Source organism: Trichomonas vaginalis, chromosome II (genome assembly GCF_026262505.1).
Source record: "Trichomonas vaginalis G3 chromosome II, whole genome shotgun sequence".
Lineage (NCBI taxonomy): Eukaryota > Parabasalia > Trichomonadida > Trichomonadidae > Trichomonas > Trichomonas vaginalis.
In genome coordinates, this window is record NC_067204.1 from 3,296,605 (window position 1) to 3,313,811 (window position 17,207).

The 17,207-nt window shown below is 34.1% G+C and overlaps 3 protein-coding genes and 1 pseudogene across 4 annotated transcripts, besides 3 other annotated features; 2 read left to right on the forward strand and 2 right to left on the reverse strand.

Moving 5' to 3' along the window:
• Window positions 1-8,453: 8,453 nt before the first annotated feature.
• Window positions 8,454-9,158, reverse strand: TVAGG3_0477570 (HNH endonuclease family; the record flags this gene model as incomplete). The annotated part of the gene is made up of 1 exon (XM_051235771.1): window positions 8,454-9,158. The coding sequence occupies one exon, from the start codon at window positions 9,156-9,158 to the stop codon at window positions 8,454-8,456; it is 705 nt and encodes a 234-aa protein (XP_051093595.1).
• Window positions 9,159-9,780: 622 nt separating this feature from the next.
• Window positions 9,781-11,301: a mobile genetic element.
• A 1,125-nt stretch (window positions 11,302-12,426) lies between these two features.
• Window positions 12,427-12,663, forward strand: TVAGG3_0477590 (uncharacterized protein; the record flags this gene model as incomplete). Its single annotated transcript, XM_051235772.1, has 1 exon — window positions 12,427-12,663. One exon carries the CDS (start codon window positions 12,427-12,429, stop codon window positions 12,661-12,663), a length of 237 nt encoding a protein of 78 aa, XP_051093596.1.
• Window positions 12,664-12,791: 128 nt separating this feature from the next.
• TVAGG3_0477600 (uncharacterized protein) lies at window positions 12,792-13,118 on the forward strand (the record flags this gene model as incomplete). The annotated part of the gene is made up of 1 exon (XM_001288722.1): window positions 12,792-13,118. One exon carries the CDS (start codon window positions 12,792-12,794, stop codon window positions 13,116-13,118), a length of 327 nt encoding a protein of 108 aa, XP_001288723.1.
• Window positions 13,119-13,305: 187 nt separating this feature from the next.
• Window positions 13,306-14,364: a mobile genetic element.
• A 602-nt stretch (window positions 14,365-14,966) lies between these two features.
• Window positions 14,967-15,004: a mobile genetic element.
• A 581-nt stretch (window positions 15,005-15,585) lies between these two features.
• TVAGG3_0477630 lies at window positions 15,586-17,157 on the reverse strand (annotated as a pseudogene). The gene has a single exon: window positions 15,975-17,154. A coding segment is annotated over exon 1 (1,180 nt).
• Between the last annotated feature and the right edge of the window lie 50 nt (window positions 17,158-17,207).

A 17,207-nucleotide genomic window follows, 5' to 3' on the forward strand; every position in this document is an offset into this window, starting at 1 on the left:
TATACGATGAAGTTTCGACAAAACATGTACGATGAAATCATGACAAAACATATACGATGAAGTTTCGACAAAACATATACGACGAAGTTTTGACAAAGCATATACGAAGAAGAAGTCATGACAAAACATATACGAAGAAATCATGACAAAACATATACGAAGAAATCATGACAAAACATATACGATGAAATCATGACAAAACATATACGCTCATTACGATGAAGAAATCATGAAAATTCATGAGGTGAGAAAAGAGGTGAGATCTCACCTCTTCACCTAAAATATATTTTTGTCTGATTTACGTTCATTACGATGAAGAAGTCATGACAAAGCATATACGATGAAATCATGACAAAGCATTTACACTCATTACGATGAAGAAGTTTCGACAAATCATTTACGTTCATGTTTGACAAAGCATATACGAAGAAATCATGAAAATTCATGAGGTGAGAAAAGAGGTGAGATCTCACCTCTTCACCTAAACATTATTTTTGGATCATTTACGCTCATTACGATGAAGAAGTCTTGACAAAGCATATACGATGAAAAAGTCATGACAAAACATGTACGATGAAATCATGACAAAGCATATACGATGAAGTTTTGACAAATCATTTACGTTCATGTTTGACAAAACATTTACGATGAAGTCATGACAAAACATATACGAAGAAATCATGACAAAACATGTACGATGAAATCATGACAAAACATATACGATGAAGTTTCGACAAAACATGTACGATGAAATCATGACAAAACATATACGATGAAGTTTCGACAAAACATATACGACGAAGTTTTGACAAAGCATATACGATGAAGTTTCGACAAAACATGTACGATGAAATCATGACAAAACATATACGATGAAGTTTCGACAAAACATATACGACGAAGTTTTGACAAAGCATATACGAAGAAGAAGTCATGACAAAACATATACGAAGAAATCATGACAAAACATATACGAAGAAATCATGACAAAACATATACGATGAAATCATGACAAAACATATACGCTCATTACGATGAAGAAATCATGAAAATTCATGAGGTGAGAAAAGAGGTGAGATCTCACCTCTTCACCTAAACATTATTTTTGGATCATTTACGCTCATTACGATGAAGAAGTCTTGACAAAGCATATACGATGAAAAAGTCATGACAAAACATGTACGATGAAATCATGACAAAGCATATACGATGAAGTTTTGACAAATCATTTACGTTCATGTTTGACAAAACATATACGTTCATTACGATGAAGTCATGACAAAACATATACGATCATGCATGACAAAACATATACGATGAAGTTTCGACAAATCATTTACGTTCATGTTTGACAAAGCATATACGATGAAGTTTCGACAAATCATTTACGTTTATGTTTGACAAAGCATATACGTTCATTACGATGAAGAAGTCATGAAAATTCATGAGGTGAGAAAAGAGGTGAGAAAAGAGGTGAGATCTCACCTCTTCACCTAAAATATATTTTTGTCTGATTTACGTTCATTACGATGAAGAAGTCATGACAAAGCATATACGATGAAATCATGACAAAGCATATACGTTCATTACGATGAAGAAGTTTCGACAAATCATTTACGTTCATGTTTGACAAAGCATATACGATGAAGTTTCGACAAATCATTTACGTTCATGTTTGACAAAGCATATACGTTCATTACGATGAAGAAGTCATGACAAAACATGTACGAAGAAGTCATGACAAAACATATACGATGAAGTTTCGACAAATCATTTACGTTCATGTTTGACAAAGCATATACGTTCATTACGATGAAGAAGTTTCGACAAATCATTTACGTTCATGTTTGACAAAGCATATACGATGAAGTTTCGACAAATCATTTACGTTCATGTTTGACAAAGCATATACGTTCATTACGATGAAGAAGTCATGACAAAGCATTTACACTCATTACGATGAAGAAGTCATGACAAAGCATATACGATGAAGTTTCGACAAATCATTTACGTTCATGTTTGACAAAGCATATACGTTCATTACGATGAAGAAGTTTCGACAAATCATTTACGTTCATGTTTGACAAAGCATATACGATGAAGTTTCGACAAATCATTTACGTTCATGTTTGACAAAGCATATACGTTCATTACGATGAAGAAGTCATGACAAAACATGTACGAAGAAGTCATGACAAATCATTTACGTTCATGTTTGACAAAGCATATACGTTCATTACGATGAAGAAGTCATGACAAAGCATATACGTTCATTACGATGAAGAAGTCATGACAAAACATGTACGAAGAAGTCATGACAAAACATATACGATGAAGTTTCGACAAATCATTTACGTTCATGTTTGACAAAGCATATACGTTCATTACGATGAAGAAGTTTCGACAAATCATTTACGTTCATGACAAAGCATATACGATGAAGTTTCGACAAATCATTTACGTTCATGTTTGACAAAGCATATACGTTCATTACGATGAAGAAGTCATGACAAAGCATTTACGAAGAAGTTTCGACAAATCATTTACGTTCATGTTTGACAAAGCATATACGATGAAGTTTCGACAAATCATTTACGTTCATGTTTGACAAAGCATATACGTTCATTACGATGAAGAAGTTTCGACAAATCATTTACGTTCATGTTTGACAAAGCATATACGATGAAGTTTCGACAAATCATTTACGTTCATGTTTGACAAAGCATATACGTTCATTACGATGAAGAAGTCATGACAAAACATGTACGAAGAAGTCATGACAAAACATATACGCTCATTACGATGAAAAAGTCATGACAAAACATGTACGATGAAATCATGACAAAGCATATACGATGAAGTTTTGACAAATCATTTACGTTCATGTTTGACAAAGCATATACGATGAAGTTTCGACAAATCATTTACGTTCATGTTTGACAAAGCATATACGTTCATTACGATGAAGAAGTTTCGACAAATCATTTACGTTCATGTTTGACAAAGCATATACGATGAAGTTTCGACAAATCATTTACGTTCATGTTTGACAAAGCATATACGTTCATTACGATGAAGAAGTCATGACAAAACATGTACGAAGAAGTCATGACAAAACATATACGCTCATTACGATGAAAAAGTCATGACAAAACATGTACGATGAAATCATGACAAAGCATATACGATGAAGTTTTGACAAATCATTTACGTTCATGTTTGACAAAACATTTACGATGAAATCATGACAAAACATGTACGATGAAATCATGACAAAACATATACGATGAAGTTTCGACAAAACATGTACGATGAAATCATGACAAAACATATACGATGAAGTTTCGACAAAACATGTACGATGAAATCATGACAAAACATATACGATGAAGTTTCGACAAAACATATACGACGAAGTTTTGACAAAGCATATATGAAGAAGAAGTCATGACAAAACATATACGAAGAAATCATGACAAAACATATACGAAGAAATCATGACAAAACATATACGATGAAATCATGACAAAACATATACGCTCATTACGATGAAGAAATCATGAAAATTCATGAGGTGAGAAAAGAGGTGAGAAAAGAGGTGAGATCTCACCTCTTCACCTAAAATATATTTTTGTCTGATTTACGTTCATTACGATGAAGAAGTCATGACAAAGCATATACGATGAAATCATGACAAAGCATTTACACTCATTACGATGAAGAAGTTTCGACAAATCATTTACGTTCATGTTTGACAAAACATATACGATGAAGTCATGACAAAGCATATACGTTCATGTTTGACAAAGCATATACGTTCATTACGATGAAGAAGTCATGACAAAACATGTACGAAGAAGTCATGACAAAACATATACGATGAAGTTTCGACAAATCATTTACGTTCATGTTTGACAAAGCATATACGTTCATTACGATGAAGAAGTTTCGACAAATCATTTACGTTCATGTTTGACAAAGCATATACGATGAAGTTTCGACAAATCATTTACGTTCATGTTTGACAAAGCATATACGTTCATTACGATGAAGAAGTCATGACAAAGCATTTACACTCATTACGATGAAGAAGTCATGACAAAGCATATACGATGAAGTTTCGACAAATCATTTACGTTCATGTTTGACAAAGCATATACGTTCATTACGATGAAGAAGTTTCGACAAATCATTTACGTTCATGTTTGACAAAGCATATACGATGAAGTTTCGACAAATCATTTACGTTCATGTTTGACAAAGCATATACGTTCATTACGATGAAGAAGTCATGACAAAGCATTTACACTCATTACGATGAAGAAGTCATGACAAAGCATATACGATGAAGTTTCGACAAATCATTTACGTTCATGTTTGGCAAAGCATATACGTTCATTACGATGAAGAAGTCATGACAAAGCATATACGTTCATGTTTGACAAAGCATATACGATGAAGTTTCGACAAATCATTTACGTTCATGTTTGACAAAGCATATACGTTCATTACGATGAAGAAGTTTCGACAAATCATTTACGTTCATGTTTGACAAAGCATATACGATGAAGTTTCGACAAATCATTTACGTTCATGTTTGACAAAGCATATACGTTCATTACGATGAAGAAGTTTCGACAAATCATTTACGTTCATGTTTGACAAAGCATATACGATGAAGTTTCGACAAATCATTTACGTTCATGTTTGACAAAGCATATACGTTCATTACGATGAAGAAGTCATGACAAAACATGTACGAAGAAGTCATGACAAAACATATACGATGAAGTTTCGACAAATCATTTACGTTCATGTTTGACAAAGCATATACGTTCATTACGATGAAGAAGTTTCGACAAATCATTTACGTTCATGTTTGACAAAGCATATACGATGAAGTTTCGACAAATCATTTACGTTCATGTTTGACAAAGCATATACGTTCATTACGATGAAGAAGTCATGACAAAACATGTACGAAGAAGTCATGACAAATCATTTACGTTCATGTTTGACAAAGCATATACGTTCATTACGATGAAGAAGTCATGACAAAGCATATACGTTCATTACGATGAAGAAGTCATGACAAAACATGTACGAAGAAGTCATGACAAAACATATACGATGAAGTTTCGACAAATCATTTACGTTCATGTTTGACAAAGCATATACGTTCATTACGATGAAGAAGTCATGACAAAGCATATACGATGAAGTTTCGACAAATCATTTACGTTCATGTTTGACAAAGCATATACGTTCATTACGATGAAGAAGTCATGACAAAGCATTTACACTCATTACGATGAAGAAGTTTCGACAAATCATTTACGTTCATGTTTGACAAAGCATATACGATGAAGTTTCGACAAATCATTTACGTTCATGTTTGACAAAGCATATACGTTCATTACGATGAAGAAGTCATGACAAAACATGTACGAAGAAGTCATGACAAAACATATACGATGAAGTTTCGACAAATCATTTACGTTCATGTTTGACAAAGCATATACGTTCATTACGATGAAGAAGTCATGACAAAGCATATACGTTCATGTTTGACAAAGCATATACGCTCATTACGATGAAAAAGTCATGACAAAACATGTACGATGAAATCATGACAAAGCATATACGATGAAGTTTTGACAAATCATTTACGTTCATGTTTGACAAAGCATATACGATGAAGTTTCGACAAATCATTTACGTTCATGTTTGACAAAGCATATACGATGAAGTTTCGACAAATCATTTACGTTCATGTTTGACAAAGCATATACGTTCATTACGATGAAGAAGTCATGACAAAGCATTTACACTCATTACGATGAAGAAGTCATGACAAAGCATATACGATGAAGTTTCGACAAATCATTTACGTTCATGTTTGACAAAGCATATACGTTCATTACGATGAAGAAGTTTCGACAAATCATTTACGTTCATGTTTGACAAAGCATATACGATGAAGTTTCGACAAATCATTTACGTTCATGTTTGACAAAGCATATACGTTCATTACGATGAAGAAGTCATGACAAAACATGTACGAAGAAGTCATGACAAAACATATACGATGAAGTTTCGACAAATCATTTACGTTCATGTTTGACAAAGCATATACGTTCATTACGATGAAGAAGTTTCGACAAATCATTTACGTTCATGTTTGACAAAGCATATACGATGAAGTTTCGACAAATCATTTACGTTCATGTTTGACAAAGCATATACGTTCATTACGATGAAGAAGTCATGACAAAACATGTACGAAGAAGTCATGACAAATCATTTACGTTCATGTTTGACAAAGCATATACGTTCATTACGATGAAGAAGTCATGACAAAGCATATACGTTCATTACGATGAAGAAGTCATGACAAAACATGTACGAAGAAGTCATGACAAAACATATACGATGAAGTTTCGACAAATCATTTACGTTCATGTTTGACAAAGCATATACGTTCATTACGATGAAGAAGTCATGACAAAGCATATACGATGAAGTTTCGACAAATCATTTACGTTCATGTTTGACAAAGCATATACGTTCATTACGATGAAGAAGTCATGACAAAGCATATACGATGAAGTTTCGACAAATCATTTACGTTCATGTTTGACAAAGCATATACGTTCATTACGATGAAGAAGTCATGACAAAGCATATACACTCATTACGATGAAGAAATCATGAAAATTCAATGAGGTGAGAAAAGAGGTGAGAAAAGAGGTGAGATCTCACCTCTTCACCTAAACATTATTTTTGTCTGATTTACGCTCATTACGATGAAATCATGACAAAACATATACGATGAAATCATGACAAAACATATACGAAGAAATCATGAAAATTCAATGAGGTGAGAAAAGAGGTGAGAAAAGAGGTGAGATCTCACCTCTTCACCTAAACATTATTTTTGGGTCATTTACGCTCATTACGATGAAATCATGACAAAACATATACGAAGAAGTCATGACAAAACATATACGAAGAAATCTTGACAAAACATTTACGTAAACATTTATTTCCTGTGTTGTTGTCAAAATGTCATGTTGTCACATTTTTTCAGAGAAGTTAAATAACCTGGTGACATGGTGACATAGTGACACCTTCAGTTCTTCAAAAATAATTCATAAATGCCTTCCTCCTGTGTTGTTGTCAAAATGTCATGTTGTCACATTTTTTCAGAGAAGTTAAATAACCTGGTGACATGGTGACGTAGTGACGCCTTCAGTTCTTCAAGAATAATTCATAAATGCCTTCCTCCTGTGTTGTTGTCAAAATGTCATGTTGTCACATTTTTTCAGAGAAGTTAAATAACCTGGTGACATGGTGACATAGTGACACCTTCAGTTCTTCAAAAATAATTAATTATTGAATAACCTGAAAACATGAACGTAAACATTATTTTTGGATCATTTACGCTCATTACGATGAAGTCATGACAAAACATTTACGATAAAATCATGACAAAACATATACGATGAAATCATGACAAAACATTTACGTTCATTACGATGAGGTCATGACAAAGCATATACGATGAAACTTGACAAAACATATACGATAAAATATATTTCCTGCTGTGTTGTCTAAATGTCATGTTGTCAGTAATTTTAAGAGAAGTTAATTAACCTGGTGACATGGTGACGTAGTGACACCTAAAAACCATCTACCCTAAACATTATTTTTGGGTCATTTACACTTATTACGATGAAGTCATGACAAAACATATACGTTTAGTTTCGATGAAGTCATGACAAAACATTTACGATGAAATCATGACAAAGCATATACGATGAAGTTTTGACAAAGCATATACGAAGAAGTTTTGACAAAGCATATACGATGAAATCCTCCATGTTAGAAAACATGTTAGAAAAGGTGTTAGATCTAACATTCTAACATAAACATTATTTTTTGGGTCATTTACACTCATTACGATGAAGTTTTGACAAAGCATATACGTTTAGTTTCGATGAAATCATGACAAAGCATTTACGTTCATGTTTGACAAAGCATTTACGTTCATTACGATGAAGTTTTGACAAAGCATTTACGAAGAAGTCTTGACAAAGCATTTACGATGAAGTTTTGACAAAACATTTACGATGAAGTTTTGACAAATCATTTACGTTCATTACGATGAAATCATGACAAAACATTTACGTTCATGTTTGACAAAGCATTTACGATGAAATCATGACAAAACATTTACGTTCAAAAGAACTTTTAGAAGAATTTCCTCATATGATTGCTTCCCTCTGAAAACCGAGGGAAGAAATCATGACAAAACATTTACGTTCATTACGATGAAGTTTTGACAAAACATTTACGACGAAGTCATGACAAAACATTTATGTTATACAGTAATGTTAGTCATGAATGTTTGTCCTACGTGTTGGCGTTAGTGTTGAAAAATAATGTTTGTCCTACATGAAGCCGTACAAGCGTTTGAATTTGTTTATGAATAAAATTACACTCTTGTTTTCTGTATCTATCATAGAAACATAAGCAGCACTTGTTTTTGTAAAGTTTATATGAAGTTTTCGATAGTTAAGACCTGTATAATAATAGAATGCGTCCTCATTCTCAACATAGTAGTAGAACTCAAACGAATGCTTACCATAATCTGTTATTTCAACAGCTTCGTCAGATATTTCAGCAACGAACTCATAAACTATATCGCCATACTTGCTTTTATTTCTATTGTTTTCAGATCTAGAACACCAACGAAGGTTTGAGATTCTGTTGTCCGTTCTATCATGATTTATATGGTCTATTTCTTTCAAATTGTTTGGATTTTCAATCCACTGTTCTGCAATAATTCTATGCTTTAAGTACATTTTGTTGTTTAAACTAAGCACAATATAACCATAATTATTTAAGCATTCACTCATAATATGTTTGTCTTTCTTTCGACGAATAGTAAAAGGATATGTCGTACAAATCTCATAATCTTCATGATTTCTCAATGTTTCCCATTGAGTTTGTTCCCCACTAACGTTCTCATTGACGTCCTCAATATCTTCTTCCTCACTGAACTCGTCAATATTTTCACTAGCTCCTTCTGTAATGTTTTCATCGGCATTGTCATTGACTTCTTCTGTAATGTTAGATGTTGTTGTTTCGCTCATGTTCTTTCACTAATGTTAAAAAGTTATGTTGTACGAATTTTGAACAGAATTTAGAGCAGTTATGAAACAATGAAGTACTTTTACGCTATTGAAAGGAACTATGAGAGTGAAGTACATGACAGCAATGACAAAAGGAACTAATATCAAACCTAATGAAATCGCTCACGAGGACATAGAGCTTAACAAGTACTTTGTGGAGTATCTTATAAGTGAAGAGTATGTAAGACCTTACTTCATGTTTGACAGCATGAATGAGGATGTTATTTCATGGTTAAAGAATATAAGCAATGTTTTCGGTAAGTACGTCATAGATGACAAAGGTCTTGTTGTATTTTATGAGACAGCAATACGAACACAGGAACTAATGGATATTATGCACTCAACAGCAAAGAAAGGATTTAGTACTATTGGCATGAATGAACATTGCAGGAATGACATATACAACCTATGCTCACGAAAGCCTTACACAAAAGCAATACAAATGATAGAACATAAGTGTCTAAGGTCAGCAAATGAAATCATTACTGTCAGTGGTTATGAAAGAACTGTTAGCAAAGATGAGTGGAAACAGCTATTCATATTAAGGAAGGACGTTGCTGAACTAGTTAAACCTGTTGCACAAACATTGTTTCAAATAAGACCAGCAATGACTAAGAACCCTTTGACCTTAGTCAATGAGACCATAGAGGTTGAAGATAATGACATGAAAGAACTAGGAATGAATGAGAGAAGTTGTGAAGGATGTTTGAGTCAAAACACATGGTTCTTCAGAGCTGTTAAGAAACTTAGTAAAGAACGACAGAAATATTTTATAGAGAAGTATTGCAAAGGATGTGTAAATGAATTGCTTGAAATAGAACTTAGAGACACTTTCACACTAAAGGACTTGAGGAGAAATAAGTACATGAGTGAAGAAGGTATTGACATAGCTAGTGTTATAAATGACTTAAGAAGATGTGTTGTTGTTATTGACGGAGCACGTATGACATATCTAGTGAAAGATTATGATGGAATACGAGACACAACAACACTTGTGTCAGTAGATAGCAAGGAATTCAATAAGCTCATGAAGAGTGTTTATGTAGGACGTATTGAGGAGAAGGATGTGAACGCACTGATGATTTATGAAGCGGGTCAGAACAAGAACTATCTTATGAAGTCAGGCATGAGATTCTTTGACGAAAGAGATGACATTTACAGCTATTTCAGAGGATATGAGTATGAGGTACTGAATGAAGTAGATGAAAGCGTTATTGAAGGATATTTGAAACATGTTCACGATGTCATATGTAATGAGGATGAAGAGCTTTATGAGTATGTTTTGAACTGGTTCGCCTACATCGTTCAAAATCCTTGTGGAAAGACTGGAACAGTACTTTTGTTAATAGGAAAGCAAGGAACTGGTAAGAATGTACTTAGTAATGTTCTATGCGAGCTCATTAGCAAGTACGCCAACAATAATATAACGGCAATAGAGAATGTGGTTGGTAGATTCAATGCTGCTATTGAGAACATGAAGCTCATCGTATGCAATGAACTAAGCTCATGCGATACGTCTAAGGTCATGAACCACGACGCACTAAAGTCAATAGTAACAGAGACTCAGTTGGACTTAAATCAGAAGTGTCAGCCAGTAAGAAAGATACAGAATGTTTGTAATATCATCATGATATCTAACAACTTCAACTCAGTAAAGATTGACAAAGACGACAGAAGATTTGTTGTCATTGACGTAAGCAGCAGATACAAAGGAAATTACGAATATTTCTCAAATCTCATTGAAAGCTTTAATGAAGAGTTTTATTCAAACTTACTGACGTACTTCATGAGGAAAGATTTAAGTGAATTTGATGTAAGGAAGATACCATTCACCAGGGCTAAACAAGAACTCATCGAAATGAACAAAACACCTTACCAAATGTTTTACGAGGAGTTCTATGAAAAGTTTGTATCCGGATGGAATTGTACAGAGTGCTACAGAAGATATAAAGAATTTGCGAAGGAGAATGAATTCTTTGCATGTAGTTCAAATGTATTTGGCGGTAAGATGAGAGAATTTGTGAAGAGAAGTAGAAAGCGAGACGGTTCTGCAAGAAGTTATATTTACGAAGCAAGTATGATATTAGAAGGTCGTGGAAAGAAAGAAACAGTGAATTATGAGGAAGTGCTTGAAAAATTCATGGAGTACATGGGAAGCAATATAACATACAACAAAGACATATACAGTGAGTTTAAGTACTACTGTGAACAGCATGAGATTGAAGTAATGAGTAAAGGAGACTTTGAAACGCTTATGAAAGACAGTGAGGAGGTCATACATGCAATAATGAAATAGTTCACGAGAACAGTGAGGAGGTCATACATGAGAACAGTGATGAAATAGTTCACGATGTCGTTCGTGAAGAAGCCATTGCAACAAAGAATGTTATAAAGGATTTCATAGAACTTAACAAGGAGGAGTTTAAAGAAGGCTATGAAGTGAAAAGATGTGAAGAAGATTTCTTGGCGTATTTGAAGAAAAAGAGACTAAAGCCAATGGCTCAAAATAAGTTTCAATCGATGTTTGAAAAGAAACGTTTGAGCTATGGTGGTGTAAGAAGCACATATTACTTTGTTAAGAAGTGAGGACATTTATTTTTGTCGTTAGTGTTGGAGTTTGTGTTTGTTGTTAGTGTTTGTCATTTGTGCTGAGGTTAGTACTTGTCGTTAGTGTTGGAGTTTGTGGTTGTTGTTAGTGAGAGAATAAATTAAATCATGAACTTTGCCATGGTCTCTGTCCCTAGTAGTTTTCATTAAGTTCTGGAAATAATGAAAGTCATAAACTTTGCCATGGTCTCTGTCCTAGTAGTTTTCATTATCTCACAGAGTTAATGAAAGTCATACTTTCTATCAGATGAAGCATGTAGATGAATATAATGAAAGTTAGTGAGTTTGCCACGAGTTATGAATAAAATATTGGCATATTAGATGAGATAGCTGATGAAACAGATGAAGATAAATTAAATCTTGGACTTTGCCACACTCTGTCCCTAGTTCCTCAAAATCCTTGACAACGTTGCTTAGAAATTTTGGTTCAAAACCTCATCTGATTTTAATCTGTTATGCTACCTGTTAAGTTTCGCGAGATTATAAATGTCATGGAGTTATATAAAAAGGAGGGACAGCTAGGGACACTGGAAGTACTTGTAAGGCTATTTGTTAAGATTGCATGAAATACTAAAAAGTCATGAAATCCATTATCACTGTGCTAGCTTCACCTTAGAGTAAAATGACAAATAAAGTCACTGAAGCAATGAAACAAAAGTTCTTGGTAGAATACATTAAATCAGGAACTATTCCAGAAGGTTTTTACATTCATACTATGAAGGATGGTAGAGTTCAGTTTAGAAAGATAAAGCAACCATTAGATAAAGAAGGAATTTTGAGAAAGATTAAACTTCATGAGGACAACATTGCTGAACTTAAGAAGAAGTTAGAAGAGTTGGAGAAAGGAAGAGAGTTATAAAGCAATGAATTCAACAGGGTGAAAAAAGAGGTGAGATTTCACCACTTCACCTAAATTTATTTTTGTGCTATGTTTTCATACGTGTGAGGGTGGTGATATCATTAATTTTTAAGTTTATTTTTATATAAATGACGAAAACTATTGAGATAACAAACTACAACGGTCATGAGTTCAAGAATTTGTTCTTCGTTCCTCGTGAAAATACATTCTATCAGATACGAGGGAGAAAGGGTAAAGTTAGTTTGAGCGTTTATGAAGGAATGAAGAATGGAAAGTTTATACAAGCATACGATACAAACGGTAAACGTGTTTCATTAGCTTTGTCAAAACTTACTAACATTTATTTTGACAGTGACTTTGACTCTGACGATTGGAGCGACAGCAGCGATACTGAAGAATATGAACTATTGTGTGAAGCACAGCAATGGGAAGAGTTGCAATACTTTTGTAAGTGAGAACGTTTATTTTTTACAGTAGTGAGGTGAAGTGGTTGGCGGCTTTATAAATATTTAAGGTTAAGTTTGTGTTTGTGTTTGTGTTGTAAAATATACGTTAACGGTTTTGTAAAGTGTCAAATTCACATATAATGGGTAAGGTGGAACGCAGTGCCTCAGTACACGACTTAGGTATACTAACTCTTTTATGACTAATGCCAAATCTATAAGCAGAGAATGGCTATTTGAAGCTAAAAGAAGAATAGAAGAAGGTGAATCTTACAAAAGTGTGGGAAAGGAAGTTGAATTGGAAAATGGTAAAATTAAATTGAATGTTGCCGAAAATACAATAAGAAGAGCATTTCAACTTCCAGAAATCGAATTACCAGAAGTTAGTCGCGGCAGAAAACCAAATCCACCAACATTTGAGCAAAAACAATTAATTAATTCTTGTGTTTCACAATATAAAGGAGGAATTTCAAAAACTTATTTATTGATTAAAAGGTTTCAAAATATTGCTCAAAATCCCGATTGTGAGAAAGAAAAAGAAGAAATTGCAAAAGAATTTGAAAATATAGAAGATTTGACAAAAGATCAAATTTTTGACAATTTACAAAAAATAAAGCATCATCAAGTGGAAAAATTTATGATGGAATCAGGTTTATCTTCAAAAAGAGATTACAAACCAGCAGATCCACCTACCAAATATCGTGCCATATCAAAGAATTTGATATGGCACTGCGATATTCATTACCTTCACGGTAATGTTTCTTTTCCATTTTTTGCCATATTGGATGATATGACACGTAAAGTTCTCAAAACTAAATTATTGAAAAACAAGTCTTCCAACTCAACAGCGAAGGTTTTAAGAAAACTTTTAGAGGAGTTTATTCCTTACTGCATCTGGACCGATAACGGCGGTGAAAACCGCGGTGAATTCGGCCAGGTTATGCAGGAAAACGGAATAGTTTGGAAGCACACCTTGCCGTATATGCCAAGACAGAACGGCAAGGTGGAGCGCCTGTGGCCAAGCTTAGAAAAGTTTTTGCCAGACGAGTTGGATGATATTCAACAAATCAAGGACTCAGTTCAGCAGTTCATTGAAAAATACAACAATACACCACATTTATCTCTCGATATTAATCCAAAAACGAATAGTAATTACACTCCTAACGAATTATTCGAAGTTTCAAAATTTTGGTACGAGCCAGAAATGCAAAAATGGGAGTTATATATCAAAGACGAATGGGTCTTAGCAAAATTTGAATAATTACATCATTTTAAATGACTACTAAACAATTTTATTTATGATCAAATTTTATATATTTTTTTGGATCAAATCCATTTTAATAGAATTTATATACTATTCATCTATTAGTAAACACTACCGTATATTATTTTTTAAGCTATCTTATTTTTTGAAATTTTATTCAAATCTTTGGTCGCAAGAAGAATTGCATGATAAATAAAAACATTTAATCAAAGTCAATTTTATTTTTCATATTCAAATGGACTGAGTGTTAACATTTAACATTTTTTGCTAATTGTCGTCAAAAATTAGGCGTAAAGCAAAAATTGATATTTCATATGGTTTTATGATAGATAAGCATTATATTCCCACTCATTATATTCGTAAATTTTGAGGTTTATCATTCGCTTTTAAGATCATTGAATTTGATTTTTATATAAAATAGTTATATATTAGAAAATAATATGAGTTTATGTGATATTATTTTTCAGAAGATTTTGTGTTCTTCTTCAAAATTTTATTTTTTATTAAAAAGAATCTTTACAAAATATACATTTACTTTAATTAATATTTAAAAACGTGCTCTATCAAAAGTTCCAAAAATTCAATATTTTAGCTTTTCTGAGGTGTCACTTTTGATGAATTTCTGTTTACAACAATTTGAAGCGAATTTTTTAATATTTTTCATCAAAATATCATTTACAATAAATAAGATAGAACAGGGGTAATTCGATAATTCTGATATTTAATTGTTTGATAAATTGGTAACTCAGTCGAATCTCGTATTTGGTCAGCAATACAGATGAAAGTGTATTGAATAAACTTTTATTGCTTTATCAAACTCTCTTGAGATAGAGTCAATTTGGCCATTTTGAATTATCTGCAATACAATTAGTGATTCTCAAAGGTAAATTGCTCCTATTTGAATACTTAATCAATTGAAGTATTAATTTGGGATATAGTTTGATATCAGAAGAGGTAACTTATTGGGTTCACCATTTTCTGAAAGTAAGTACTGAATGAACTATTGGTTTGGATTTTTCAAAGAGAGCGGTGAAAATGGGATAAGAGGAAAGAAAGAGAATATAAATTGTAGTAAAATAATATGTATAATGGAAGTGGAGATGAAGAATAAAAGATGAAAGATTAAAATGAAATAAAAACGAAGAGATAAAAATGAAATTAAAAAAAAATAATGATTAAACAATGAAATACTTGAATTGAATTATTAAAAATTAATTTGTCTTTTATTTTTATTTTTTTGTTAAAGAAAATAGTATTCAAATAAAAATAATAATGTGAAATCTAAAAAAAATTGTGTTGTTCCTCTAAAAAAAAGTGTTATATTGTTATGATTAACAAGATACAAGATTAGAAAATCTTACATCTTGGTCTTCTCTTCAACCCAGTGGTTCAACTTTTCTTGATCGCTGCAAAGTGACTTGGCTTGTTCTTCGAGATGGAGGAAAGGATAGCCTTAAGCTTGCTGCCGCTGATGTTGCGCTCGGTAAGTTCGTTCTTGAGAAGGTCCTTGGATGTGGCTGGAGCTGAGACTGGAACTTGTGGCATCATCATGGATTGCATCATGATTGCTGTGTTGGAATGACAGTCACCAATGGTGTTTGGAATCATGGCGCCTTAGGCTGCTGCTTCCTCTGGTTGCTGGCTTTCTCACGCTCGCGCTCTTCTTTCATCTTGAAGAGACCAATGTATGGGGTCTTGCCATTGAGTGGGGTGATGACGGCGTTCTCGAGAGCATTCTGAGCACTTTCCTTTGTCTTGAAAAGAACAAAGCCGAAGCCCTTAGATTCGTGTGGCTCCTGAGCTTCGCGTCTGATGCTGCACTTCTCGACTTCACCGAACTGCTCGAAGTATTCTTTGAATTGTTCGTCGGTGACACTCTGGTCGAAGTTCTTGACGTAAAGGTTACGACCACGTGTCTCTTCGTTAAGGCGGCGGCGGAACTCGGCGGACTGCTTGGCTAAGAAGGCTTGGCGCTCGGCTTTAGTCTGGGCACGGCAGCAGGAAAATGTGACTTTGCCGGATTCGTGCTGCTTGCCGTTGAGGGCGTCGACGGCCTTGACGGCGTCTTCGTGGTGCTTGAAGTTGCAGAAACCAAATTCACAGCTGCTGCCATCTTCCTTGCGCTTAATGGCTGGGTTGGCCTTGCCGGTGACAACAAAGTCACGAACTCCTTAAAAAATTAGCAAGGTCATCGTCTGTCTTGAAGATGTCGGCTGGAAGTGGCTTGATGAAGACGTTTGTGAATGTCTCTTCTGGGTTCTTCCTGGTTGGCTTCTGGTAGAACTCGATCTGAATTGGCTTGCCGTTGATGGAAGCATCAGCAAGATCGGTCTTAGCACGCTTGGCATCGTCTTCCTTGTAGAATGTGATGAAGCCGTAGCCACGAGACTTGCCGTTTGTTAACGGGATCTTGCAGGAAACGATTTCACCGAAGTTGGAGAAGGCATCGTGAAGCTGTGAAACTTCAATGTTCTCATCAAGACCACGGATGAAAAGAGCACCAACGTTGTTCTTGATGGCTCTCTTTGTGCCTGGATCGGACCAAAGAATACGGATTGGAACACCATCGAGCTTGGTGTAGTTGACTTCGGAAATAGCACGCTTGGCTAATTCGTGGGATTCGAATGTGACAAAAGCAAAGGACTTGTCAAGAGATTTATGCTTCTTGACTGTGACTGTGCCTGATGGGAAGCTGCCGTAATCCTTGAAAATCTCTTTGATGAAATTCTCATCAACTGAGCCGGGGAGATCACCAACGAATACTTCTTTCCAGTTTGGATCCATATGTCAAAATGTTGGACTACTTCCAAACCGTTTTTCTCACGATCTCACGTTTT